General features: G+C 48.6%; 1 protein-coding gene across 1 annotated transcript in view; it reads left to right on the forward strand.

The window, feature by feature from the left end:
* LONP2 (lon peptidase 2, peroxisomal) overlaps nucleotides 1-27,113 on the forward strand; it is a 167,940-nt gene that overhangs the window by 125,598 nt on the left and 15,229 nt on the right. The window contains exon 12 of the mRNA XM_063945578.1: nucleotides 26,885-27,024. Coding sequence (XP_063801648.1) covers nucleotides 26,885-27,024 — 140 coding nt within the window. The remainder of the gene's footprint in view (nucleotides 1-26,884; nucleotides 27,025-27,113) is intronic.

Here is a 27,113-nt window from a genome sequence, read left to right on the forward strand (position 1 = left end):
AAAGGGAGTGCTGCATATCCAGCCTCCTTTTGTGCCACCAGTGGCACCATGGGACCTTAACGTGGTGTTACAGTTCCTTAAATCACACTGGTTTGAACCCCTTCAAACGGTTGAATTAAAATTTCTCACCTGGAAGGTGGTCATGTTATTAGCCTTGGCATCTGCAAGGCGGGTGTCAGAGTTGGCGGCCTTGTCTCACAAGAGCCCCTACTTGATTTTTCATGTGGATAGAGCGGAATTGAGGACTCGTCCTCAATTTGTGCCTAAGGTGGTTTCTTCATTTCATATGAACCAACCTATTGTGGTACCTGTTGCTACGAGTGACTTGGAGGACTCCAAGTCCCTGGATGTAGTCAGGGCCTTAAAAATCTATGTAGCCAGGACGGCTAGGGTTAGGAAGACAGAGGCTCTGTTTGTCCTGTATGCAGCCAACAAGGTTGGCACGCCTGCTTCTAAGCAGACTATTGCCCGCTGGATCTGTCACACGATTCAGCAGGTTCATTCTACGGCTGGATTGCCGTTACCAAATTCAGTAAAGGCCCATTCCACTAGGAAGGTGGGCTCTTCTTGAGCGACTGCCCGAGGCGTCTCGGCATTACAGTTGTGCCGAGCAGCTACTTGGTCGGGTTCAAACACCTTTGCAAAATTCTACAAGTTTGATACCCTGGCTGCTGAGGACCCCGCGTTTGCTCAATCAGTGCTGCAGAGTCATCCGCACTCTCCCGCCCGGTTTGGAGCTTTGGTATAAACCCCATGGTCCTTACGGAGTCCCCAGCATCCTCTAGGACGTAAGAGAAAATAAGATTTTAAACCTACCGGTTAATCTTTTTCTCCTAGTACGTAGAGGATGCTGGGCGCCCGTCCCAGTGCGGACTAAATCTGCAAGACTTGTATATAGTTGTGGCTTACATAAGGGTTATGTTACAGTTGAGATCGGTCGTTAACTGATGCTGTTTTTGTTCATACTGTTAACTGGTTGCATATATTCCAGGTTATACAGTGTGGTTGGTGTGGGCTGGTATGAATCTTGCCCTTAGATTACAAAATCCTTTCCTCATATTGTCCATCTCCTCTGGGCACAGTTTCTCTAACTGAGGTCTGGAGGAGGGGCATAGAGGGAGGAGCCAGTGCACACCCATACTGAAAGTTCTTTATAGTGCCCATGTCTCCTGCGGAGCCCGTCTATACCCCATGGTCCTTACGGAGTCCCCAGCATCCTCTACGGACTAGGAGAAAAAGATTTACCGGTAGGTTTAAAATCTTATTTTTTCCCTCAAAATTCTACACACACTACCCCATAATGACAACGTGAAATAAGTTTTTGTTTTTTTAGGTTTTTGCAAATTTATTAAAAATAAAAAACGAAGAAATTACATGTACATAAGTATTCACAGCCTTTTCTCAATACTTTGTTGATGGACCTTTGGCAGCAATTGCAGCCTCAAGTCTTTTTTGATATGATGCCACAAGCTTGGCACACCTATCTTTGGACAGTTTCATCAATTCCTCTTTGCAGCACTTCTCAAGCTCCATCAGGTTGGATGGGAAGCGTCGGTGCACAGCCATTTTCAGATCTCTCCAGAGATGTTCAATCGGATTCAAGTCTGGGCTCTGGCTGGGCCACTCAAGGACATTCACAGAGTTGTCCTGAAGACACTCCTTTGATATCTTTGCTGTGTGCTTAGGGTCGTTGTCCTGCTGAAAGATGAACCACCGCCCCAGTCTGAGGTCAAGAGCGCTCTGGAGCAGGTTTTCATGCAGGATGTCTCTGTACATTGCTGCATTCATCTTTCCCTCTATCCTGACTAGTCTCTCAGTTCCTGCCGCTGAAAAACATCACCACAGCATGATGCTGCCACCACCATGCTTCACTGTAGGGATGGTATTGGCCGGGTGATGAGCGGTGCCTGGTTTCCTCCAAACATGCCTGGCATTCACGCCAAAGAGTTCAATCTTTGTCTCATCAGACCAGAGAATTTTGTTTCTCATGGTCTGAGAGTCCTTAAGGTGCATTTTGGCAAACTCCATGCGGGTTGCCATGTGCTTTTTACTAAGGAGTGGTTTCCGTCTGGCCACTCTACCATACAGGCCTGATTGGTGGATTGCTGCAGAGATGGTTGTCCTTCTGGAAGGTTCTCCTCTATGCACAGAGGACTGCTGAAGCTCTGACAGAGTTACCATCGAGTTCTTGTTCACCTCCCTGACTAGGGCCCTTTTCCCCCGATCGCTCAGTTTAGACGGCCGGTCTGCTCTAGGAAGAGTCCTGGTGGTTCCGAACTTCTTCCATTTACGGATGATGGAGGCCACTGTGCTCCTTGGGACCTTCAAAGCAGCAGATATTTGTGCCTCGAGACAATCCTGTCTTGGAGATCTACAGACAATTCCTTTGACTTCATGCTTGGTTTGTGCTCAGACATGCACTGTCAAGTGTGGGACCTTATATAGACAGGTGTGGGCCTTTCCAAATCATGTCCAATCAACTGAATTTACCACACTGGACTCCAATTAAACTGTAGGAACATCTCAAGGATGATCAGTGGAAACAGGAAGCACCTGAGCTCAACTTTATGGCAAAGGCTGTGAATGCTTAGGTATTTATGATTTCTTCGTTTTTTTTATTTTTAATTATTTTGCAAAAATTTTAAAATAAAAACTTTTTTCACATTGTCAATATGGGGTATTGTGTGTAGAATTTTGCCGGATAAAGTGAATTTATTCTATTTGGAATAAGGCTGTAACATAACATAACAAAATGTGGAAAAAGTGAAGTGCTGGGAATACTTTCCGGATGCACTGTAAATATGCAGGGGCGACGGGAACCCCTTGTGCCTTAAATGTTGAACTACGTCCTCAAAACAGAGGCCCTGATGCTAGCACCTTCTCAATGTAAATAAAAGGTCCTGAGTCAGGTCTTACTTAGCCAGGTGAGGCCTGTCTCCTCGGTGACACAGGCAGCTTGTATATTAAATAGAGGGTGTATCCCGGGTGTATGTTTATACACGTACAAACGGCCTTTTCCAGCTCCACCCAGAGCTACGGAGGCGATTAACCAGTTCAGTGATTTCTGCTATTTTGGTGTTATTTAAAGAGTCACATAATCATATTACCCCTGTTATTCCAGACAGGTGACATTACCGAGCTACAGAGGTTACAACAATGTACACACTGCAACCAACGCACAACGCAGACAGAAGCACACTCACACAGACATGGACGAGATAAAGCTTCGCCAGCGGGATTATATACAAAATGAGTAATCACACAACAGGCCCCTGCTCCAAACACCAAAAGTATATATAATTTTATGGATAATGGGAAATGTGTAATAGACATTGGCGTTTCTACCATGGGTGCAATGTGTGCGGTCCAGGGGGCCCACACCGCACACATTATACCCATGCTGTGTTAAAACTTACCTTCCGGAGTTCCGCTACGGGTGCTGAAGCCGCAGTAGTCGCTGCAAAAGTCCATCCCAAAATGCCCGCTACGCATGTGTAGTACACATTAGTCTCCGGAACATGGCGGGCGCCATGTTTCCGGAGACTTACGCATGCGCAGTAGACTCCGACACATTGCCGGAGCCTACGGTGCCGTGGAAAGAAGGGGGCCCACCCAGAGCCTGCACACGGGCCCCCTCCTCTCATAAAACGCCCCTGGTAATGGATGTGGCATAATACAAATATAAAAACATCCTTCTAGAAGAAATACGCAGAAAAGTACAAAGAAAGATACATAAGGGCAGCGATATATAGCGAAGGATCTCTGTGCACTATGTAGAGATGTTATAATCAACATGATGATAACACTGTATTAAGTCTCATATACATATAGGGCTCAGTCCAGTTAGATGCGAGTCTGTGAGAGCTTGTTGCATGAAACTTGCAGACTTCCCACGAATGCGCATATCCAATTAGAAATGACATATCACGGTAGTCGTGGCGAGGGCGTGCGGATTTTCTACAAATTGCTACCTGGGAGAAGTGTATGAAAAAGTGTGGAGACCGCCCTGGACCCCAAATAAGTGACATCTTCGTTAGCAGAATCGTACAGAAGACTGTTAGTGGGTGTAAGGAAATTATTGGACGCTTCTATAAGGTGTCAAATGGCTGATTTGTGTGGGGAGGGTGGGGGAGGTTCAGGTAAATAATTATATAAAGTAAACAGAGTTCATTTTATCTAAGGAATTAAATGGAAAATGCAAAAAAAAAAAAAAGTGCTTTGGGATCATTTGGGACGACTACATTTTTTTTTTTTTTTTTAATAAAGATAAAAAGCAATTACTGTTGGTTGAAGTAAATACTTTAATTACATTTGGGAAGCATAATCTAATGAAAAAGTTGATTTTGGGGTAATTTGAGGCCATTTATGTATTTTTTATGACATGTAATTATTGGCCCAATTAAGCTAACTAAAATCAACCAAATACCTAATTAGTACCTAATTAGTCAATAGGGGGAATTGGTAAGGGGTTCTGAAGCAAGTCCTAACATTTATTTATTATAAGTTTCTTATATAGCGCAACAAATTCTGTTGCGCTTTACAATTGGAAATAACAAAAGTGGGTAATAACAAACAGTCATAGAGGTAGGAGGGCCCTGCTCGCAAGTTTACAATCTATAGATTATGGAGACTATTCAATTGATGTTGGATACTCTCCGACAGAGAGGATCTGACACGGCACTATTCAATGCCGGCCGTTTCCGGCCAGCATTCCGACAAATCAAGTTGAATCTGCATCAGCGGCAAACTGTCAAAAACAGCTGCGTTTTCGACAAAAACACGTGTTTTTCGACAAGTGCCAGTTTTCTCGACAGTCAAAAAAACTGCACTTTCATTGAATAGGTCAAATGCATATTCGACTTAAAAACTGTCGAAAAGTGCACCAATTGAATACACCCCTATAACTTGAAATACAGATTTACCCTACCTATTCAGACCCCTGGGCATGGCGCACAAAAAATAGGAATTTGATACCTACCAGTAATTCCTTTTCCCCTAGTGGAAACTGGGGTTCTGTACTTTATACCATGGGGATATACTGTAGATCGGGTCCACTGGAGCCTGGCACTTTAAAACTTTTAGTGTGTGTATGTGTGTGCTGGCTCCTCCCCTCTATGCCCCTCCTACCAGATTCAGTCTAGGAAAACTGTGCCCGAGGAGACGGACAGAACATGAGAGAATAACAATACAACAGCCTTGAGGCAACAAGCCAACACACAACCATGAACGTAAGGTGGGCGCTAACCAGAACAGAGGGTAGCAACACCAACCTAACCCGGATAGCACAGCTACATAACGGTCACAGCGCCGGTCCAACCAAATACTTACACAGGTAAGCAGGAGCGAAGTACTGAGGTGGGCGTCCAGTATCCACTACGGACAATGAGAAAAGGAATTACCAGTAGGTATTAAATTCATATTTTCTCTTACGTCCTAGTGGATACTGGGGTCTTGTACTTTAGTGCCATGGGGAAGTCCCAAAGGTCCCAAACGGGTGGGAGAGTGCTGAGACCCCTGTAAAACTGCCTGACCAAACTGAAGGTCACCATTGGCCAAGGTATCGAACCGATAGAATTTAACAAACGTGTTCGAACCAGACCAAGTCGCAGCTTGGCACAACCCCGGGCAGCTGCCCAGGAATAGCACACCAACCTCGTCGAGTGGGCCTGAATAGACGTCGGCGAAGGCAGAGCCGCCGAAACATAGGCCTGTTGAATGGTCAACCGGAGCCAACGAGCAATAGATTGGTCGGCCAGCTTCTAAGCAATCTTGGAGGCATCATAAAGGACAAACAGCGAGTCAGATTTCTGATGACGGGCCGTCCTTTTGACATAAATCTTCAGAGCCCTGACCACATCCAAGGATTCAGGAACAACGGAAGCGTCAGACAACACTGGAACTACAATAGGCTGATTCACATGAAAAGCTGACACGACTTTCAGCAAAAACTGAGGACGGGTCCTAAGTTCCGCCCTGTCTGCATGAAAAATCAAATAAGGGTTCTTAAGGCCCCTAATTCAGAGACACGTCTGGCAGACGCCAAAGCCAATAACGTCTTCCAGGTGAGAAATTTTAACTCCACCCTATGTAAGGGTTCAAACCAATCCGATTGGAGAAAGGACAGAACCACATTGAGGTCCCACGGAGCTGTTGGAGGTACAAAGGGCGGTTGCATATGCAGAACACTTCAGGAAAGTCTGTACTTCAGGAAACATGGCAAGTTGTTTCTGGAAGAAAATAGAGTGTGTCGAAACCTGGACTTTGATGGAGCCTATACTTCGGCCCATGTCCACTCCCGCTTGCAGGAAAAGTAGAAAACAACCAATTCTAAATTCCACGAGAGAAACCTTTCTACTTTCACACCAGGAAACATACTTTTTCCAGATACGATGATAATGTTTTGACGTAATTATCTTCCTGCCCTGGACCATGGTGGAAATAACCCGGGAGGGAAGACCCTTTCTCGCTAGAATCTCCCTCTCAACTTCCAAGCCGTCAAATGTAGCCGCTGTAAGTCTGGATAGACTAACGGACCTTGCTGAAGAAGATCGTCTTAGAGCGGCAGAGGCCAGGGATCCTCCAGAGCCATGGCCAGGAGATCCGAGTACCAGGCCTGTCGAGGCCATTCTGGGGCAATTAGAATTGCCTTAACGCTTTCCCTTCTTAGCACCCTTGGGATTAGCGGTAGAGAAGGGGACATGTACACAAACTGGTATGTCCACAGTGTCGTCAGTGTGTCCATTGCTACAGCATGCGGATCCCTCATTCTGGAACAGTAACGGCATAGCTTCCTGTTGAGACGAGAAGCCATCAGATCTATCTGCGGACAGCCCCACCGGTGAATTAACTGTCGAAACACCTGGGGATGTAGACCCCATTCCCCCGGATGGAGGTCGTGCCTGCTGAGGAAGTCTGCTTCCCAGTTGTCCACTCCTGGAATGAAAATGGCTGAGATGTCCCTTGCGTTGGTCTCCGCCCAGAGGAGGATTTTTTACACCTCTCACATTGCCGCTCTGCTTCTTGTTCCCCCTTGTCGATTTATGTACGCCACCGCCGTGGCGTTGTCTGATTGAACCTGGATCGCCTGACCCTTCAGGAGATGAGAGGCTTGTAGAAGAGCATTGTAAACTGCCCTGAGTTCCAGGACGTTTATCGGTAAAGCCGATTCCTGAACTGACCATAACCCTTGGAACTGGGCCCCTTGGGTCACCGCACCCCCAACCCCGGAGGCTGGCATCAGTTATCAATAGAACCCACGCGTGGATATTGAAACTTCTGCCCTCTACAAGGTGAGGAATTTGAAGCCACCAAAATAGAGAAATCCGGGCTTTCGGAGATAGGGTGACTTCCTGATGCTTATGCAGGTGAGAACCTGACCATTTGTCCAGCAGATCCAGCTGAAACGGTCGGGCATGAAACTTGCTGTATTGGATTGCCTCGTAAGCAGCCACCATCTTGCCCAGTAATTTGATGCAAAGATGTATAGACACCCTGCGAAGACGGAGTACCGAGCGGACAATAGCCTGGATAGTCAAGGCCTTGTCCATCGGGAGAAACACCTTTTGAGACACCGTATCCAGTATCAGTCCCAGGAACTGAAGACGTTTGGTCGCTTCCAGGTGAGACTTCTGAAAATGTAGGATCCGTGAGTAGGCGAGTAGTCGATGCTGTACAGTAGACGCTCCCTGGACACAACCTTTATTAGGAGATCGTCCAAATAGGGGACTATGTTCACACCCATCATGCGCAGCTGCAGCATCATCTCCGCCATGACCTTGGTGAAGACCCTCGGAGCTATGGATAATCCAAAGGGTAAGGCCTGAAACTGGAAATGGTCGTCCAAGATGGCGAACCTGAAGTAAGCATCCTTGACATCCAGAGACACCAGGAACTGCCCCTCCTCCAGAGCGGACACCACCGCCCTCAGAGACTCCATCTTGAATTTGAACACCCAAAGATACGGGTTGAGAGACTTCCGATTCAAGATGGGGCGCACCGAACCATCTGGCTTGGGTACGAGAAAAAGACTCGAGTAAAATCCCCTGTTGCGTAACGGAGGAGGTACATGAACTACCATCCCTGTCTGCAAAAGTTTTTGAATAGCCCCTTGTAAGGTAACTTTTGCTGCAGATAAAGCTGGTAAGCCCGACTTAAAAAACCTGAGAGGAGGGAGTGTTTGAAATTCCAGCCGAGAGGTCCCTCACCCAAGGGTCCCGCCCGGCAGGACTCTGCCCACACGTGGGCGAAGTGTTGAAAGCGAGTACCTACCTGAAAGTCGCCTTGCTGCTGGGGCCAACCATCACGCGGAAGGCTTAGCGGCAGGGGATCCGGTGGTCTGGTCCAGGGAGACAGCAGGTGCAGGTTTACGGGACTTACCACGAGCTCCTCTGGAAGTGGTGGAGACCCCTCGGCCCCTTTTTGGAATCAGCATCTGCCGCCCATTGACGTAACCACAGAGCTCTGCACTCTGAGACCGCCATAGCAGTAGTCTGGCCATTAATCTTACACAACTCTTTAATAGCCTTGCTCTGCAACAGAGAAACAACCTCATCCCCGGGGTAGAGAGTCTAAATTATCAATAACATTATCAGACCACTTTACCACAGCCAAGGAGATCCACCCACAAACTATTGTGGGGCGCTGTGCTGCGCCTGCTGCCGTATAAATTGCCTAGAGCATTGTCTCAATTTTACGGCCAGCTGTCTCCTTCAGGGATACAGCCCCTGGGACAAGTAGTATCAATTTCATAGACAGTCTGGATACAGATGTATCGACCGACGGGGGGGTTTTCCCAGACCTTCCTATCCTCAGCTGGAAGGGGAAAGGTAGATAAAAAACCTCTGAGGAATCTTACATTTTTTTTATCAGGGTTTAACCAGGCCTCCCTGTCCAGGGAGTTTAACTCTTTAGACATCGGAAAGGTAGCTGAACTCCTGGGTCTAACATTAAAGTGTAACTTCTCATCTGGTTCTGCCTCCTGATCCGGTATGTGGAGGACCTCTCTTACAGCAAAAATGAGAGCCTCCACCCCAGGGGCCAGAGAGCTGTCCTCGTCCATATCATCATCATTCACATCTGGCTGATCATAATCAGACTGGAAAACCTGTGGTAGTGAACGTTTATGGGACGCCACTAGAGGGCGCTGAGAAGCCTTCTTGGAATCTGCTGCTTTAGCCACACAATCAATGGAGTGTTTTAACACCTGTCTCTCTCTTTTAGCTGCAGCTAGTTCAGAATTTACATTTTTAATTATGCTCTTAAAGCTATCTAACCAGCTGTGCCCCTGAGGAGATAAGGAACATTGCTCACACATGAGTGACCCCGCTGAAGACGGGGTAGAATTACCAGCAGCACACATAACCATGTCCACAGACATTATGCAAGAAAACCACAGCGCACCCCCCTTGTCCAACACCCCACACAGACCCTAGAGAGCCCTTGGAGTGACACCGAGGAGCGGCCCCAGCACACACAACACAGCAGCACAGTGTGTGAAAATAAGTGTATGTAATATCAGTGCAGGGGCGCTACCTCAGGCGTGTTCCCCCCTGATTATGACCTTCTGGTACCAGTTTAAACCCTCTGTAACAGCGTGGGTCCTGGAGGAGCAGCGTGCATGAAGCCTTGATGACCCGCAGCAGCAGGAAATTAATCCTTCCCGCCGCTGGTCCCGCTCCGGGAAGCCACACCCCTTGCAATGGCGCGCGGTGCCTCACAAGATTATACTGGCCACAAGTGTAAAACACATCAGAAATGTCTTCAACAGTCCACACAAAGCCTTAGATGACAGTGGGGGTCATTTGGACCCGTTCGCTCGCTGCAGTTTATTGCAGCGATTAGGTCGGAATTGCGCATGCGCCGGCGCATGCCAGACGGCCGAAGTCAGAGGCGGTCGCTGGGCGGGAGGGGGCGGCACGGTGGTGTTTGGCTGCCGTTATGGGGGCGCAGTCCGGCCAACGCAGGCGTGGCCAGACCGTGCGGGGGTCGGGCCGCAGCGGCTGCGTGACGTCACACGCAGCCGCTGCGGCCCGGGGAGCGACGAGCAGCTCCCGGCCAGCACGCTAAAGCTGCGCCTGCCGGGAGCTACCCCTAAAGTGCAAAACCATCTGCGCTGTGCGATGCTTTTGCACTTCTGCGGGGGGGGGCGGCACTGACATGCGGGGTGGGATAGCCCTGTGCTGGGTGTCCCCCCCCCCGCATGTCTATGGACATGATCGTAGCCCTGCAAAATTTTGCAGGGCTACGATCAACTCGGAATGACCCCCACTGAGCACTGCAGGGCTAATAACCCTGAGCCAGTTTCGTCCGCGGCGGACACCACAGCTCCGGGCCTGTGACCGCCGCGTGACATGCCGCCAAACTGGTGTAACACTCACCACACCTGGTCTTCGGCATCTGTTAGAGGGTGGCGGCTAGCTGCTGGCGTGGGCACACATATTGACAATGAGTGATCAGCACCTCAGGAACTCAGTGTCCTGTCAGCTGGGATTAACCCTCAGGAGGTTGGTTCGGTCCCCCCTCTAAGTCCTACGAAGCAGCTAGTCTGTCTGCCAAGCAGAGCTACCTGAAAATAAAAACTAAATTAAATTTAAAGAAAAAATCTCTGGAGCTCCAGGGAAGTGCACCGGTCTCCTCGGGCACATTTTTCTAAACTGAGTCTGGTAGGAGGGGCATAGAGGGGAGGAGCCAGCACACGCATACACACACTTAAAGTTTTAAAGCGCCAGGCTCCAGTGGACCCGATCTATACCCCATGGTACTAAAGTACAAGACCCCAGTATCCACTAGGACGTAAGAGAAAACACGAATTTCCTTAGAAAAAGCGATGCGAGTTTGGGATTGGATTGCAAATTTTTGCATTTTCTTAAAGCGGCAAGCATTTACAAGGCATGGCTTCATTACATCCGGCCAATGCAAGTCTGCTATAATTATTCCCAGATTGTGTACACAGACAAGGAAAAAAAAGCGTAAGCTTTGCAAGATACACTACATACAAGCAGGAAAGGATGAAGCATTTGTGGTCTCTTAATTATAGCATGGGGCAGGATGCCACAGAGCACTACCGCTGTGTTAGGTGACCTACTGTACAGACTGACACAGCTGTTCTCTAATAGTGCCAATATTGTATCTGTACAGGGGTAGTATATACATTCTATGGAATGTATTCCAGTAATTACAGTGTCTGCCCTTAATCCCAGCGTCCTCTAATGCTCCCAAATCCCCCGGTGTTTAATATTGAGAGGAGAGCAGGTGCAGATGGTGGGATCAGGGTCAGCAGAACTTAGTTCCTAAATATGTTCCGTCTACATTGGCTCTCCGGAGACCCCGAGTAATGGACAATTACACACAAAGCACACAGTGCGTAACACACAATATACCGCATCATTCCCAACACAAAAAAATCCTTTATAGGACACCACGCAGCTCTCTGATAGTGCAGTGACCTTGTTATGAAATGAAAGAACCAAGTGTGTTATTCCGCTGTCTTGTACACAAGTGTTCTCCGGACCATTTAGATTGTAAGCTCGCTTGGATAGGGCTGTATTTACCTTCTCTTTCACATCTTGGTATGTGTTTGTGTCACAGTGCTCTTATTGAACAGTGTTGTCAAATATATAGTGTATTTCTAAATAATAGATGACAAAGAAAAAAATAATTCCAGTTTTACTGGGGCTGGATAGTGTGGTGATAAGATGATACCAAGCACGCATACGCACACGCGTGCTCGAGCTCATCAATAATAGACGTTTTCAGACAGCGTTTAAAATCTGACATTGTGCTTGTTTTTTTTCTTTCACAACGTACTGTAACAGGAGTCTTGCTAGAATGCGCTCTGCTACAAAAATTCCACCAGCGACCGACTCCAGGCTTGTGCAAAAACAACACATTTTTTATTCAGGTAGCTCAAAAACAAAGATATACATAAAACAAAGATCACTGTCTTTAGTGTAAACTACCAGGGAGGTTAGGCCCTGCCTCCCTCCCTCTTACTTAATAAGGAACCCTCCAGATCCCGGCATCCTGACACCAGTGCCCCAGTCTTCCAGATCCCACTGTCCCTAGCAGGACTATCACCTGGACACTAACTGCCTTCAGGAGCCCTGACTCATGGGAGAGACTCTGCTTTAAACCCAGCACCCAGGTGCTGGCTGATGAAGCAGCTTCTTTGGCTAAGAAGCCTATAAGACCTGATCTGGGCCAAATGGATGGGAACCCGGTCCATGCACACTTCCCATCCACCCCCAAGACCCTGTGTGTAGCTTACAGGTGGCAAAGTACCTCTCCTGCCACAGTACATAGCGCAATGACGACGACACGTGGACGGCACTGAGAAGTAGAGCTGCAGGCCCTTGTAGACACGCAGTGGGACTGCACACAGGACAAGGTTTTAAGTAAAAAATAAAATAAAAGCTAATAATCTAGTAAAGATAAAAAATAACCTAATTGTGTAATATTGATACCAGGACACCAACCTGTCTTTAAAGGGTTGTCCGCTTTTGAATAACCGATGTATCCTACCCGGCTGCTGCTGCTCCCTGGTGAATGTTCATCTTCCGAACCCGGGGCTGCTGAGATGCTGGGATCCCCGGTCTGCCGCCATCATGTCCATGTGGCACCCCTCTGCCAGATTCTCCTGATGGTGCTCACCTAGGGGTCTGGAGCTGTTCCTGGTGCACCACTGATTGCACACCCTGCCAGCATCACCTTACACAGTGCGCCCAGATGGGTTCCTCGGATAGTTCCCCCGCGGGTAGGATGTGCTTGGATGTGTCCATACAGGGCATGTCATACTACTACACATGTGTCAGTTTTCCCATTTATGCCCTTGCATGGCTCACCTCCCACAGTGTAACCTCCGTAGTGCGTCCAACATGGCTGCCTCATCTGGTACACTTGTGGATTGGGTGAAAGATTCATGGACCTGACGGTTATGTTGGGACCCTACTCTGAGAGTTAGGACGCTGCAACCACCCATTTTGTGCCAGGGGTGACCTATTCCACCCAGGATAATCCTACTCAGCGCGCCCAGGACGGCTGCCTCACCTGGTACCTTTTGTAGGTGGAATATACAAACCATGGCAGTTATTACCCAAAATGCCTATACCAATCCTGCAATATGCTTATTATTATCGAACCCCACCCCTCCTTGTAGTGCGCCAGTAGTGATACTCAAAGTGTACATCAGACTGTAACTCGGGTGGAGTGCTGGATTCTCTATTGGGTATAGATAGGATTTGTCCTAAATGACGACAAACCCTCTTTCTGATCATAAAGTATATGTTAATATTTTACAGTCCTCTGTACAGATAATTATGCCCAAGTATAACCAAGAGCTTGACGCATCTTGGAAGTGCTACAGTGTAAGAGCACAAGTAGCGTGCAGCTGAACACCTAGGTTCCGACAGGACGTGTGGTATAAACGCCTCTGTGCTGTAGTAAAGTAATTTGCAGCGTACACTGTTCTCATCGCTGCAGTAGGACAGAGGATACATCGCTCCTGCCCGGCATTCAGAAGAGGACACAATGGTGGTCATTCTGAGTTGCTCGCTAGCAGTTTTTAGCAGCCGTGCAAATGCTATGCCGCCGCCCACTGGGATTGTATTTTAGCTTAGCAGAAGTGCGAATGAAAGGATCGCAGAGCAGCTACAAAAAAAATTGTGCAGCTTCAGAGTAGCTTCAGACCTACTCAGCGCTTGCGATGACTTCAGACTGTTCAGTTCTGGATTTGACGTCATACACCCGCCATGCGTTCGCCCAGCCACGCCTGCGTTTTTCCTGGCACGTCTGTGTTTTTTCGAACACTCCCTGAAAATGGTCAGTTGACACCCAGAAACGCCCCCTTCATGTCAATCACTCTGCGGCCACCAGTGCGACTGAAAAGCAACGCGATTTATATAACACAGATAAATGGAGTGTTTCAGACCTCAAGGCTTTTCCCGTACAGCTTTAACCTTGGGGAAGCTCTTTATTTCCTGTCCACAGCATTGAATGGACAAAGATGATACAACAAATGTTTTCAGTAGTCTGTGCTATATATAGGTGAGCGCTCTGTATTGTTCCATTTCCTTATTGATGATAGTCCCTGGGCACGGTTCCCCCACGGTGGGCCTGATTCTGATTTGGGAATAAAGTAAGAGAGAACAAGTAACTGCACCGGGTAAAGGAAGTAGGAGCGAGTAACCGCACGCAGCGCAGACAAGTCTCGCTCGCCGATACGGCGCTTGTTTTGCTTTCTGCTGAACTGATTGAGGTTCCCCACATCTCTGTAGCTGACTGTCGCTCAAACAACCGCCCATTATTTCCCGCATAGAGAATAGTGGAAAATTGATCTATTTCTGGATGCACTTGAGGCGCAGGGGGCAAGTATTCGTAGACAGTGCCTCATACTGTATCTAAGGCAGTCATGTCCAAACTGTGGCCCTCCAGCTGTTGAAAAACTACACATTCCAGCACGCCCAGACACAGCTTTAGCATTCTCTGACAGCAAAACTGTGTCAGGGCATCCTGGGATATGTAGTTTCACAACAGCTGGAGGGCCGCAGTTTGGACATGCCTGATCTAGGGGGTTGTAAAGCGTAACAGAATATTATAGTAGCTGGTCGGTTGGTATCGGGATCCTGGCGCTTAGGATGCCGGTGGTCAAAATACCAACGGCGGCATCCCAATGCGCAGGATCCTGACACATAGTAAGTATGCTAACCCTAACGCCCTACTCTCCTACCCCTCCCTCCCTGCAGCCTAACCCTAACCTCCCCGGATGGTGCCTAAACTTAAGCCGCCTCCTCCCCCCCATTCCCCCCCTTCACATCGGGATGTCGACAGTCAGGATTCTGGCCCTGACATTGTGATCAATGTCTGGATCACGGCAGCAGTATTCTCACCGGTGTCGGCATCCCATCCAGATAGGGCATTTAAAACAATGGCGGCTGCTGATAACCACGCTGCACCTGGATTGGCTGACAGCGGAGAGCAGTACATCACTGTGAGATATAACAGAGGTAGCTGCGTACACTATGGATGTCTTCTGTCATGGTATACAGGAACTTCTACCTATATATCTGTTAATATTACAAACTATTGCAAGTTGGACCGTCCATTACTTTAGGTTCTGTGCTCATTTATCAGAGATTTTCACATGAGCGGTCACCAACTTATTTCCCAAATTCCCTGTGTGCCGGCAGGCCCGTAACAAATGGCATTGTGCGGGCATGGAGAGACACTGCAGTTCTTGCAGGAAAACATTTGCCTTGTAAGCAAATCGAACACCTGGGGTTATACTCACCGTCCATATAACAGATGTGCTTACAGCTCACACAGAAAACCCATATGTAAGCAAACTCCTGGACACAGTGTTTAGGAGGAATACAGCTGCCGTATTCACTGGAGTAGGAGATAGCGGCCCACGCAGAATGGAAATATATCATTGGCCCTTTTCTGGCTCTGACATAGGATAAAACAGTCATATGTAGGTCTGTCTTCTCCCATAACAATACCATAGTTGATCATTGAGCCAGTATGAGTACAAGTGTTTTATGGGCTAAGCATTACTGCCTCACAGGCCCTGTTGTCAAGGGTTTGATTCCCGACCAGGGAAACTATATGTGTGGCGTTTGCATGTGCTCCAAGTATTTGCAAGGGTTTTTATATATGGTGCTCCAGTTTCCTCCCACACTTCAAAAATATACTGGTTGGGTAATTGGCTTCTGACAAAATGAATGCCACTGTGTGTGTGGCAGGGAGTTTAGACTGTAAGCTCCCATGTGACAGGGACAGATATGACTGATTACATGTCATTTGTACAGCGCAGGGGCGGGAGGCCTTTCCCTTTTAGAAACGGTAACCGCCATATGCAGCACAGACAACAGCTAGACGGGCTGAACTGTCGTTTTAGACACACGTCTGGTAGCCCCAGGTTCATACTGAGGGTGAGCTGTGCCACTGTAGTGTGTCGGTCGGCTCTCGCGCACCTTCATAGCCAATGTTCACCTCAAATCAATGGCACATGGTGCTCCGCAGTTTCCACGTTGGTTATTTGCAATGGTGCCATTTGTCCAGCCACGATACACCTTCACCACAGCAGAACGCGAACAGTTCACAAACTGCGCTGTGTCATACTGCCACCCTTGGCCTGAAAGCTGATAATCATCCGTTTTTGCAACTCTGATGAATCGCCCCTTTTACCCATGACAGCAACGAGTCATATGTTTGCAGACGGCCTAACGCACACCTTATATACCCACCAAGCCAGCGCACGACACGTGACGTACTGCATAGGCTACCTGCTGCCGACGTCACATGTAGGAGGTGGTCACAGTAATGTGACTCAACCTCTCATGGCCATTAGACTCGCCTCATATCAGTCCTACTGTCCCAGCATCAGCTGTAAGATGGCGGGGCTGACGATAACATGGTCACACACTGAGGTGCGCAGTGTGATCAGATGTATAACGTCATTACATGGAAAGTTTGGGACAATAGAGAACATTTCACACTTGAGAGGTCTTGGTACCTGACTTATTGAGCCACCCTCATATATAATGTACACACAGTATTATACGTATGTGTATATACACGTGCACATCAGTGACTTTGCCATCTGTGCAGTAGAGGACATCTGTCCCTGTCACGTCTCTCAGGCTCTTACTGATCTCAGATGCTATCTAGGTTGGGGCTGGAGGTAATTGAAGATGTTGAATTGAATTATTTGCTCTCTCACAGCTGCTGTATTGATCGTTCATCTCCTGGCAGTTGTAGTTCAGGGAGCTCATATTATGTCCAGAGCTATTGTACCCTCAGCAGCAGCCGGTTACTGTATATATGGACAAGTGATGCCTACACCCAGACCTGGCACTGTCACCGGATCTATTGTACCCTCCCTGTACCTCAGCAGCAGCCGGTTACTGTATATATGTACAAGTGATGCCTACACCCAGACCTGGCACTGTCACCGGATCTATTGTACCCTCCCTGTACCTCAGCAGCAGCCGGTTACTGTATATATGTACAAGTGATGCCTACACCCAGACCTGGCACTGTCACCGGATCTATTGTACCCTCCCTGTACCTCAGCAGCAGCCGGTTACTGTATATATGTACAAGTGATGCCTACACCCAGACCTGGCACTGTCACCGGATCTATTGTACCCTCCCTGTACCTCAGCAGCAGCCGGTTACTGTATATATGGACAAGTGATGCCTACACCCAGACCTGGCACTGTCACCGGATCTATTGTACCCTCCCTGTACCTCAGCAGCAGCCGGTTACTGTATATATGTACAAGTGATGCCTACACCCAGACCTGGCACTGTCACCCGATCTATTGTACCCTCCCTGTACCTCAGCAGCCGCCGGTTACTGTATATATGTACAAGTGATGCCTACACCCAGACCTGGCACTGTCACCGGATCTATTGTACCCTCCCTGTACCTCAGCAGCCGCCGGTTACTGTATATATGTACAAGTGATGCCTACACCCAGACCTGGCACTGTCACCGGATCTATTGTACCCTCCCTGTACCTCAGCAGCCGCCGGTTACTGTATATATGTACAAGTGATGCCTACACCCAGACCTGGCACTGTCACCGGATCTATTGTACCCTCCCTGTACCTCAGCAGCCGGTTACTGTATATATGTACAAGTGATGCCTACACCCAGACCTGGCACTGTCACCGGATCTATTGTACCCTCCCTGTACCTCAGCAGCAGCCGGTTACTGTGTATATGTACAAGTGATGCCTACACCCAGACCTGGCACTGTCACCGGATCTATTGTACCCTCCCTGTACCTCAGCAGCAGCCGGTTACTGTATATATGTACAAGTGATGCCTACACCCAGACCTGGCACTGTCACCGGATCTATTGTACCCTCCCTGTACCTCAGCAGCAGCCGGTTACTGTATATATGTACAAGTGATGCCTACACCCAGACCTGGCACTGTCACCGGATCTATTGTACCCTCCCTGTACCTCAGCAGCCGCCGGTTACTGTATATATGTACAAGTGATGCCTACACCCAGACCTGGCACTGTCACCGGATCTATTGTACCCTCCCTGTACCTCAGCAGCAGCCGGTTACTGTATATATGTACAAGTGATGCCTACACCCTGACCTGGCACTGTCACCGGATCTATTGTACCCTCCCTGTACCTCAGCAGCAGCCGGTTACTGTATATATGTACAAGTGATGCCTACACCCAGACCTGGCACTGTCACCCGGATCTATTGTACCCTCCCTGTACCTCAGCAGCAGCTGGTTACTGTATATATGTACAAGTGATGCCTACACCCAGACCTGGCACTGTCACCGGATCTATTGTACCCTCCCTGTACCTCAGCAGCAGCTGGTTACTGTATATATGTACAAGTGATGCCTACACCCAGACCTGGCACTGTCACCGGATCTATTGTACCCTCCCTGTACCTCAGCAGCAGCCGGTTACTGTATATATGTACAAAGGATGCCTACACCCAGACCTGGCACTGTCACCGGATCTATTGTACCCTCCCTGTACCTCAGCAGCCGCCGGTTACTGTATATATGTACAAGTGATGCCTACACCCAGACCTGGCACTGTCACCGGATCTATTGTACCCTCCCTTTACCTCAGCAGCAGTCGGTTACTGTATATATGTACAAGTGATGCCTACACCCAGACCTGGCACTGTCACCCGGATCTATTGTACCCTCCCTGTACCTCAGCAGCAGCTGGTTACTGTATATATGTACAAGTGATGCCTACACCCAGACCTGGCACTGTCACCGGATCTATTGTACCCTCCCTGTACCTCAGCAGCAGCTGGTTACTGTATATATGTACAAGTGATGCCTACACCCAGACCTGGCACTGTCACCGGATCTATTGTACCCTCCCTGTACCTCAGCAGCAGCCGGTTACTGTATATATGTACAAGTGATGCCTACACCCAGACCTGGCACTGTCACCGGATCTATTGTACCCTCCCTGTACCTCAGCAGCAGCCGGTTACTGTATATATGTACAAGTGATGCCTACACCCAGACCTGGCACTGTCACCGGATCTATTGTACCCTCCATGTACCTCAGCAGCAGCCGGTTACTGTATATATGTACAAGTGATGCCTACATCCAGACCTGGCACTGTCACCGGATCTATTGTACCCTCCCTGTACCTCAGCAGCAGCCGGTTACTGTGTATATGTACAAGTGATGCCTACACCCAGACCTGGCACTGTCACCGGTCCTATTGTACCCTCCCTGTACCTCAGCAGCAGCCGGTTACTGTATATATGTACAAGTGATGCCTACACCCAGACCTGGCACTGTCACCGGATCTATTGTACCCTCCCTGTACCTCAGCAGCAGCCGGTTACTGTATATATGTACAAGTGATGCCTACACCCAGACCTGGCACTGTCACCGGATCTATTGTACCCTCCCTGTACCTCAGCAGCAGCCGGTTACTGTATATATGTACAAGTGATGCCTACACCCAGACCTGGCACTGTCACCAGATCTATTGTACCCTCCCTGTACCTCAGCAGCAGCTGGTTACTGTATATATGTACAAGTGATGCCTACACCCAGACCTGGCACTGTCACCGGATCTATTGTACCCTCCCTGTACCTCAGCAGCAGCCGGTTACTGTATATATGTACAAGTGATGCCTACACCCAGACCTGGCACTGTCACCCGATCTATTGTACCCTCCCTGTACCTCAGCAGCAGCCGGTTACTGTATATATGTACAAGTGATGCCGACATCCAGACCTGGCACTGTCACCGGATCTATTGTACCCTCCCTGTACCTCAGCAGCAGCCGGTTACTGTATATATGTACAAGTGATGCCGACATCCAGACCTGGCACTGTCACCGGATCTATTGTACCCTCCCTGTACCTCAGCAGCAGCCGGTTACTGTATATATGTACAAGTGATGCCTACACCCAGACCTGGCACTGTCACCTGGATCTATTGTACCCTCCCTGTACCTCAGCAGCAGCCGGTTACTGTATATATGTACAAGTGATGCCTACACCCAGACCTGGCACTGTCACCGGATCTATTGTACCCTCCCTGTACCTCAGCAGCAGCTGGTTACTGTATATATGTACAAGTGATGTCTACACCCAGACCTGGCACTGTCACCGGATCTATTGTACCCTCCCTGTACCTCAGCAGCAGCCGGTTACTGTATATATGTACAAGTGATGCCTACACCCAGACCTGGCACTGTCACCGGATCTATTGTACCCTCCCTGTACCTCAGCAGCAGCCGGTTACTGTATATATGTACAAGTGATGCCTACACCCAGACCTGGCACTGTCACCGGATCTATTGTACCCTCCCTGTACCTCAGCAGCAGCTGGTTACTGTATATATGTACAAGTGATGCCTACACCCAGACCTGGCACTGTCACCGGATCTATTGTACCCTCCCTGTACCTCAGCAGCAGCCGGTTACTGTATATATGTACAAGTGATGCCTACACCCAGACCTGGCACTGTCACCGGATCTATTGTACCCTCCCTGTACCTCAGCAGCAGCCGGTTACTGTATATATGTACAAGTGATGCCTACACCCAGACCTGGCACTGTCACCGGATCTATTGTACCCTCCATGTACCTCAGCAGCAGCCGGTTACTGTATATATGTACAAGTGATGCCTACATCCAGACCTGGCACTGTCACCGGATCTATTGTACCCTCCCTGTACCTCAGCAGCAGCCGGTTACTGTGTATATGTACAAGTGATGCCTACACCCAGACCTGGCACTGTCACCGGTCCTATTGTACCCTCCCTGTACCTCAGCAGCAGCCGGTTACTGTATATATGTACAAGTGATGCCTACACCCAGACCTGGCACTGTCACCGGATCTATTGTACCCTCCCTGTACCTCAGCAGCAGCCGGTTACTGTATATATGTACAAGTGATGCCTACACCCAGACCTGGCACTGTCACCGGATCTATTGTACCCTCCCTGTACCTCAGCAGCAGCCGGTTACTGTATATATGTACAAGTGATGCCTACACCCAGACCTGGCACTGTCACCAGATCTATTGTACCCTCCCTGTACCTCAGCAGCAGCTGGTTACTGTATATATGTACAAGTGATGCCTACACCCAGACCTGGCACTGTCACCGGATCTATTGTACCCTCCCTGTACCTCAGCAGCAGCCGGTTACTGTATATATGTACAAGTGATGCCTACACCCAGACCTGGCACTGTCACCCGATCTATTGTACCCTCCCTGTACCTCAGCAGCAGCCGGTTACTGTATATATGTACAAGTGATGCCGACATCCAGACCTGGCACTGTCACCGGATCTATTGTACCCTCCCTGTACCTCAGCAGCAGCCGGTTACTGTATATATGTACAAGTGATGCCGACATCCAGACCTGGCACTGTCACCGGATCTATTGTACCCTCCCTGTACCTCAGCAGCAGCCGGTTACTGTATATATGTACAAGTGATGCCTACACCCAGACCTGGCACTGTCACCTGGATCTATTGTACCCTCCCTGTACCTCAGCAGCAGCCGGTTACTGTATATATGTACAAGTGATGCCTACACCCAGACCTGGCACTGTCACCGGATCTATTGTACCCTCCCTGTACCTCAGCAGCAGCTGGTTACTGTATATATGTACAAGTGATGTCTACACCCAGACCTGGCACTGTCACCGGATCTATTGTACCCTCCCTGTACCTCAGCAGCAGCCGGTTACTGTATATATGTACAAGTGATGCCTACACCCAGACCTGGCACTGTCACCGGATCTATTGTACCCTCCCTGTACCTCAGCAGCAGCCGGTTACTGTATATATGTACAAGTGATGCCTACACCCAGACCTGGCACTGTCACCCGGATCTATTGTACCCTCCCTGTACCTCAGCAGCAGCCGGTTACTGTATATATGTACAAGTGATGCCTACATCCAGACCTGGCACTGTCACCGGATCTATTGTACCTTCCCTGTACCTCAGCAGCAGCTGGTTACTGTATATATGTACAAGTGATGCCTACACCCAGACCTGGCACTGTCACCCGGATCTATTGTACCCTCCCTGTACCTCAGCAGCAGCCGGTTACTGTATATATGTACAAGTGATGCCTACACCCAGACCTGGCACTGTCACCGGATCTATTGTACTCTCCCTGTACCTCCGCAGCAGCCGGTTACTGTATATATGTACAAGTGATGCCTACACCCAGACCTGGCACTGTCACCCGGATCTATTGTACCCTCCCTGTACCTCAGCAGCAGCCGGTTACTGTATATATGTACAAGTGATGCCTACATCCAGACCTGGCACTGTCACCGGATCTATTGTACCTTCCCTGTACCTCAGCAGCAGCCGGTTACTGTATATATGTACAAGTGATGCCTACACCCAGACCTGGCACTGTCACCGGATCTATTGTACCCTCCCTGTACCTCAGCAGCAGCCGGTTACTGTATATATGTACAAGTGATGCCTACACCCAGACCTGGCACTGTCACCCGGATCTATTGTACCCTCCCTGTACCTCAGCAGCAGCTGGTTACTGTATATATGTACAAGTGATGCCTACACCCAGACCTGGCACTGTCACCCGGATCTATTGTACCCTCCCTGTACCTCAGCAGCAGCCGGTTACTGTATATATGTACAAGTGATGCCTACATCCAGACCTGGCACTGTCACCCGATCTATTGTACCCTCCCTGTACCTCAGCAGCAGCCGGTTACTGTATATATGTACAAGTGATGCCTACACCCAGACCTGGCACTGTCACCGGATCTATTGTACCCTCCCTGTACCTCAGCAGCAGCCGGTTACTGTATATATGTACAAGTGATGCCTACATCCAGACCTGGCACTGTCACCGGATCTATTGTACCTTCCCTGTACCTCAGCAGCAGCTGGTTACTGTATATATGTACAAGTGATGCCTACACCCAGACCTGGCACTGTCACCCGGATCTATTGTACCCTCCCTGTACCTCAGCAGCAGCCGGTTACTGTGTATATGTACAAGTGATGCCTACACCCAGACCTGGCACTGTCACCGGATCTATTGTACCCTCCCTGTACCTCAGCAGCAGCCGGTTACTGTATATATGTACAAGTGATGCCTACACCCAGACCTGGCACTGTCACCCGGATCTATTGTACCCTCCCTGTACCTCAGCAGCAGCTGGTTACTGTATATATGTACAAGTGATGCCTACACCCAGACCTGGCACTGTCACCCGGATCTATTGTACCCTCCCTGTACCTCAGCAGCAGCCGGTTACTGTATATATGTACAAGTGATGCCTACACCCAGACCTGGCACTGTCACCGGATCTATTGTACCTTCCCTGTACCTCAGCAGCAGCTGGTTACTGTATATATGTACAAGTGATGCCTACACCCAGACCTGGCACTGTCACCGGATCTATTGTACCTTCCCTGTACCTCAGCAGCAGCTGGTTACTGTATATATGTACAAGTGATGCCTACACCCAGACCTGGCACTGTCACCCGGATCTATTGTACCCTCCCTGTACCTCAGCAGCAGCCGGTTACTGTGTATATGTACAAGTGATGCCTACACCCAGACCTGGCACTGTCACCGGATCTATTGTACCCTCCCTGTACCTCAGCAGCAGCCGGTTACTGTATATATGTACAAGTGATGCCTACACCCAGACCTGGCAGTGTCACCGGATCTATTGTACCCTCCCTGTACCTCAGCAGCAGCCGGTTACTGTATATATGTACAAGTGATGCCTACACCCAGACCTGGCACTGTCACCGGATCTATTGTACCCTCCCTGTACCTCAGCAGCAGCCGGTTACTGTATATATGTACAAGTGATGCCTACACCCAGACCTGGCAGTGTCACCGGATCTATTGTACCCTCCCTGTACCTCAGCAGCAGCCGGTTACTGTATATATGTACAAGTGATGCCTACACCCAGACCTGGCACTGTCACCGGATCTATTGTACCCTCCCTGTACCTCAGCAGCAGCCGGTTACTGTATATATGTACAAGTGATGCCTACACCCAGACCTGGCAGTGTCACCGGATCTATTGTACCCTCCCTGTACCTTGCTGTATTCTGTACCCGGAGCCACCCCCCCCCCCCATCCCCGCCCCCTAATGTCATTTCCCTGACAGCACTATTAGATTAGCTCCTCCTCATGACGGGGAGAAGAGAAAACGAATGTTGCTGCTAGGTGAGTATTGTTCTGTTGTGTTGATGATTATGTGGCATCTGTTCGAGTTCGCATAATATAGACACAGAGCTGACTAATAGAATCTGCATTGTGCTATATCCCTTGGGTCCTGCAATCAATGCAATGGCTGCAGCTGCCGTTGTAGTGCTCAGTTTCTAACCTCATTTGTACATTGCTCCCAGTGCTGGAAATGACTATGGACCCTTAGTGAGACCGTGGAACATTGGTGGTAATTCCGAGTTGATCGGTAGCTGCATTTGTTCGCTGTGCAGCGATGAGGCAAAAAAAGGCACTTCTGCGCATGCGGTGCAATACGCACACGCGACGTACTTTTACAACGGCCGATGTAGTTTCACACAGGGTCTAGCGAAGCTTTTCAGTCGCACTGCTGGCGGCAGAGTGATTGACAGGAAGAGGACGTTTCTGGGTGTCAACTGACCGTTTTCAGGGAGTGTTCGGAAAACCGCAGGCGTGGCTGGGCGAACGCAGGGCGTGTTTGTGACGTCAAAACAGGAACTGAACAGTCTGAAGTGATCGCAAGCGCTGAGTAGGTATTGAGCTACTCTAAAACTGCACAAAAAAACTTTGCCGTCGCTCTGCGATCCTTTCGTTCGCACTTCTGCTAAGCTAAAATACACTCCCAGTGGGAGGCGGCATAGCGTTTGCACGGCTGCTAAAAACTGCTAGCGAGCGATCAACTCGGAATGACCACCACTGTTGTATGTTCTGTGATGGAGCTCTCACTAAATTATACAGAGGCCCTCACATGTCAGATAGAGACCTGATGTAATGCAGATGGGGTGTCATTATTCCATATACATATCTCTAACCATCGGGCAACTACAGGTGTGTGATTTGCAGGTGGAGAAAGATCTAAGGCTGTCAGAATGTTTCATGATTATCATACGTTTCTTATTCGTTCTATAACGCCAGTGTATTACGCAGCACTTTAATCATTCACATCAGTGCCTGCCATTCTGAAGCTTAGACTAAGTTCTCTGCCACATGAAGACCCTCACTCATTCAGAATACAAAAATGAAACAATGACTTGCACCCTAGCTGCAGCTTGGTATTTCTCCAATAGATCACCACTTCTTTCTAGACACAACAATATACTGACGGAACGATCTCCAAGCGCTGCTATATAGAACTGGAATCCTTATGTCTCTGAGAGTCCTCAAAGAAAGCAGAGTATAGCAACATTCATGAGAGAATCTTCAAACTCTCTGTTGTTCACTCGTTGTATCACCAGAACTGACCTTTATTAACAACCCTATGGGGGTCATTCCGAGTTGTTCGATCGTTGCCTATTTTCCTCAACGGAGCAATTAAGGCAAAAATGCGCATGGTTCGCAGTGCGCATGCGGTTAGTATTTTAACAGAAAACTTAGTAGATTTACTCACGCCCGAACGAAGATTTTTCATCGTTGAAGTGATCGTAGTGTGATTGACAGGAAGTGGGTGTTTCTGGGCGGAAACTGGACGTTTTCTGGGAGTGTGCGGAAAAACGCAGGCGTGTCAGGGAAAAACGCGGGAGTGGCTGGAGAAACGGGGGAGTGGCTGGCTGAACGCTGGGCGTGTGTGTGACGCCAAACCAGGAACGAAACTGACTGAACTGATCGCTATTTGTGAGTAGGTCTGGAGCTACTCAGAAACTGCTAAGAATTTTCTATTCGCAATTCTGCTAATCTTTCGTTCGCAATTCTGCTAAGCTAAGATACACTCCCAGAGGGCGGCGGCTTAGCGTGTGCAATGCTGCTAAAAGCAGCTAGTGAGCGAACAACTCGGAATCACCCCCAATGTTCCCATAAAGGTTTCTTTTACAATCTTTCACACCTTCCTCTATTCGGGACACTGTGACATCACAATCTACGATATACGGCTCATTAAATCCAGGCTTACCTTAATGATAAGCCCTATATGCATCCAAAGGTATCTTTAATGCTTTCTCCTTCACGGGGACCTTCTGTAGCTTCTGTGTTTACATATACAGCCTCCCAATAACTTATCCAGAAAAAAACTCCATAGGTCTTTTTTTATTAAAAAAGTGTTTTTTTCTTTTATTTTCACAAACAATGTGAAGCTTAAAAAATATTCAAATTTCATACAAAAATAGAGGTACCCAATTAAGAAAAGGCAAAGCCACTTCCACTTATACCCCTTAGATGGAATGGGGGGTAGTTACAAACCACTATTGACCCAGATTAAATAGTCAGTCGAGTGGATGTCCAAATGGGTAGTGGGATTAAGCCTGGGGTCCTCATGTAATAGCACCAATGCGTTTCGGATACAAATCCTTCCCCCGGGTAATTTGTATCCGAAACTTGATTGACTATTTCATCTGGATCAGTAGTGGTTTGTAACTACCCCCCATTCCATCTAAGGGGTATAAGTGGAAGTGGCCCTGCCTGTTCTTAATTGGACATTTAAATAAATATTGGATCCACAGAACTCTCTAAAACATGTGACGTCCTGTGGGGCTCATCCTCTAGTAAGCTGATGTCTCCTGTCCACTATGAGTCAGATCTGGAGTGGTTTGTATGGGGTCAGGAACGTACGGCTTATCCTGTTCATTACAGTGTGTCCTGGCTTCTGTGGCCATTTATCTCCATTTGATTCCAGTATCACTGAACAATCTCTTCTTTACATTCCCTGTGATGTTCTTATCACAGAACACAGAGCAAACCTCTCCGATGACCCCAGATCCAAAGACGCTGACCAAGCAGACCTGCCCCTCCCTCCCGAGATGCCAATATTGATTGATCGCCACGCACTGAAGGATATTCTCGGAGCGCCGATGTACGAGATTGAAGTAAGCTCTCTCTCTCCTGTTTACATCACCTCAATTCCTTCCCATACACTTGAAATTACTAGTATTGTTTGAAATGCTCATTTATTGAA

Source organism: Pseudophryne corroboree, chromosome 11 (genome assembly GCF_028390025.1).
Source record: "Pseudophryne corroboree isolate aPseCor3 chromosome 11, aPseCor3.hap2, whole genome shotgun sequence".
NCBI lineage: Eukaryota > Metazoa > Chordata > Amphibia > Anura > Myobatrachidae > Pseudophryne > Pseudophryne corroboree.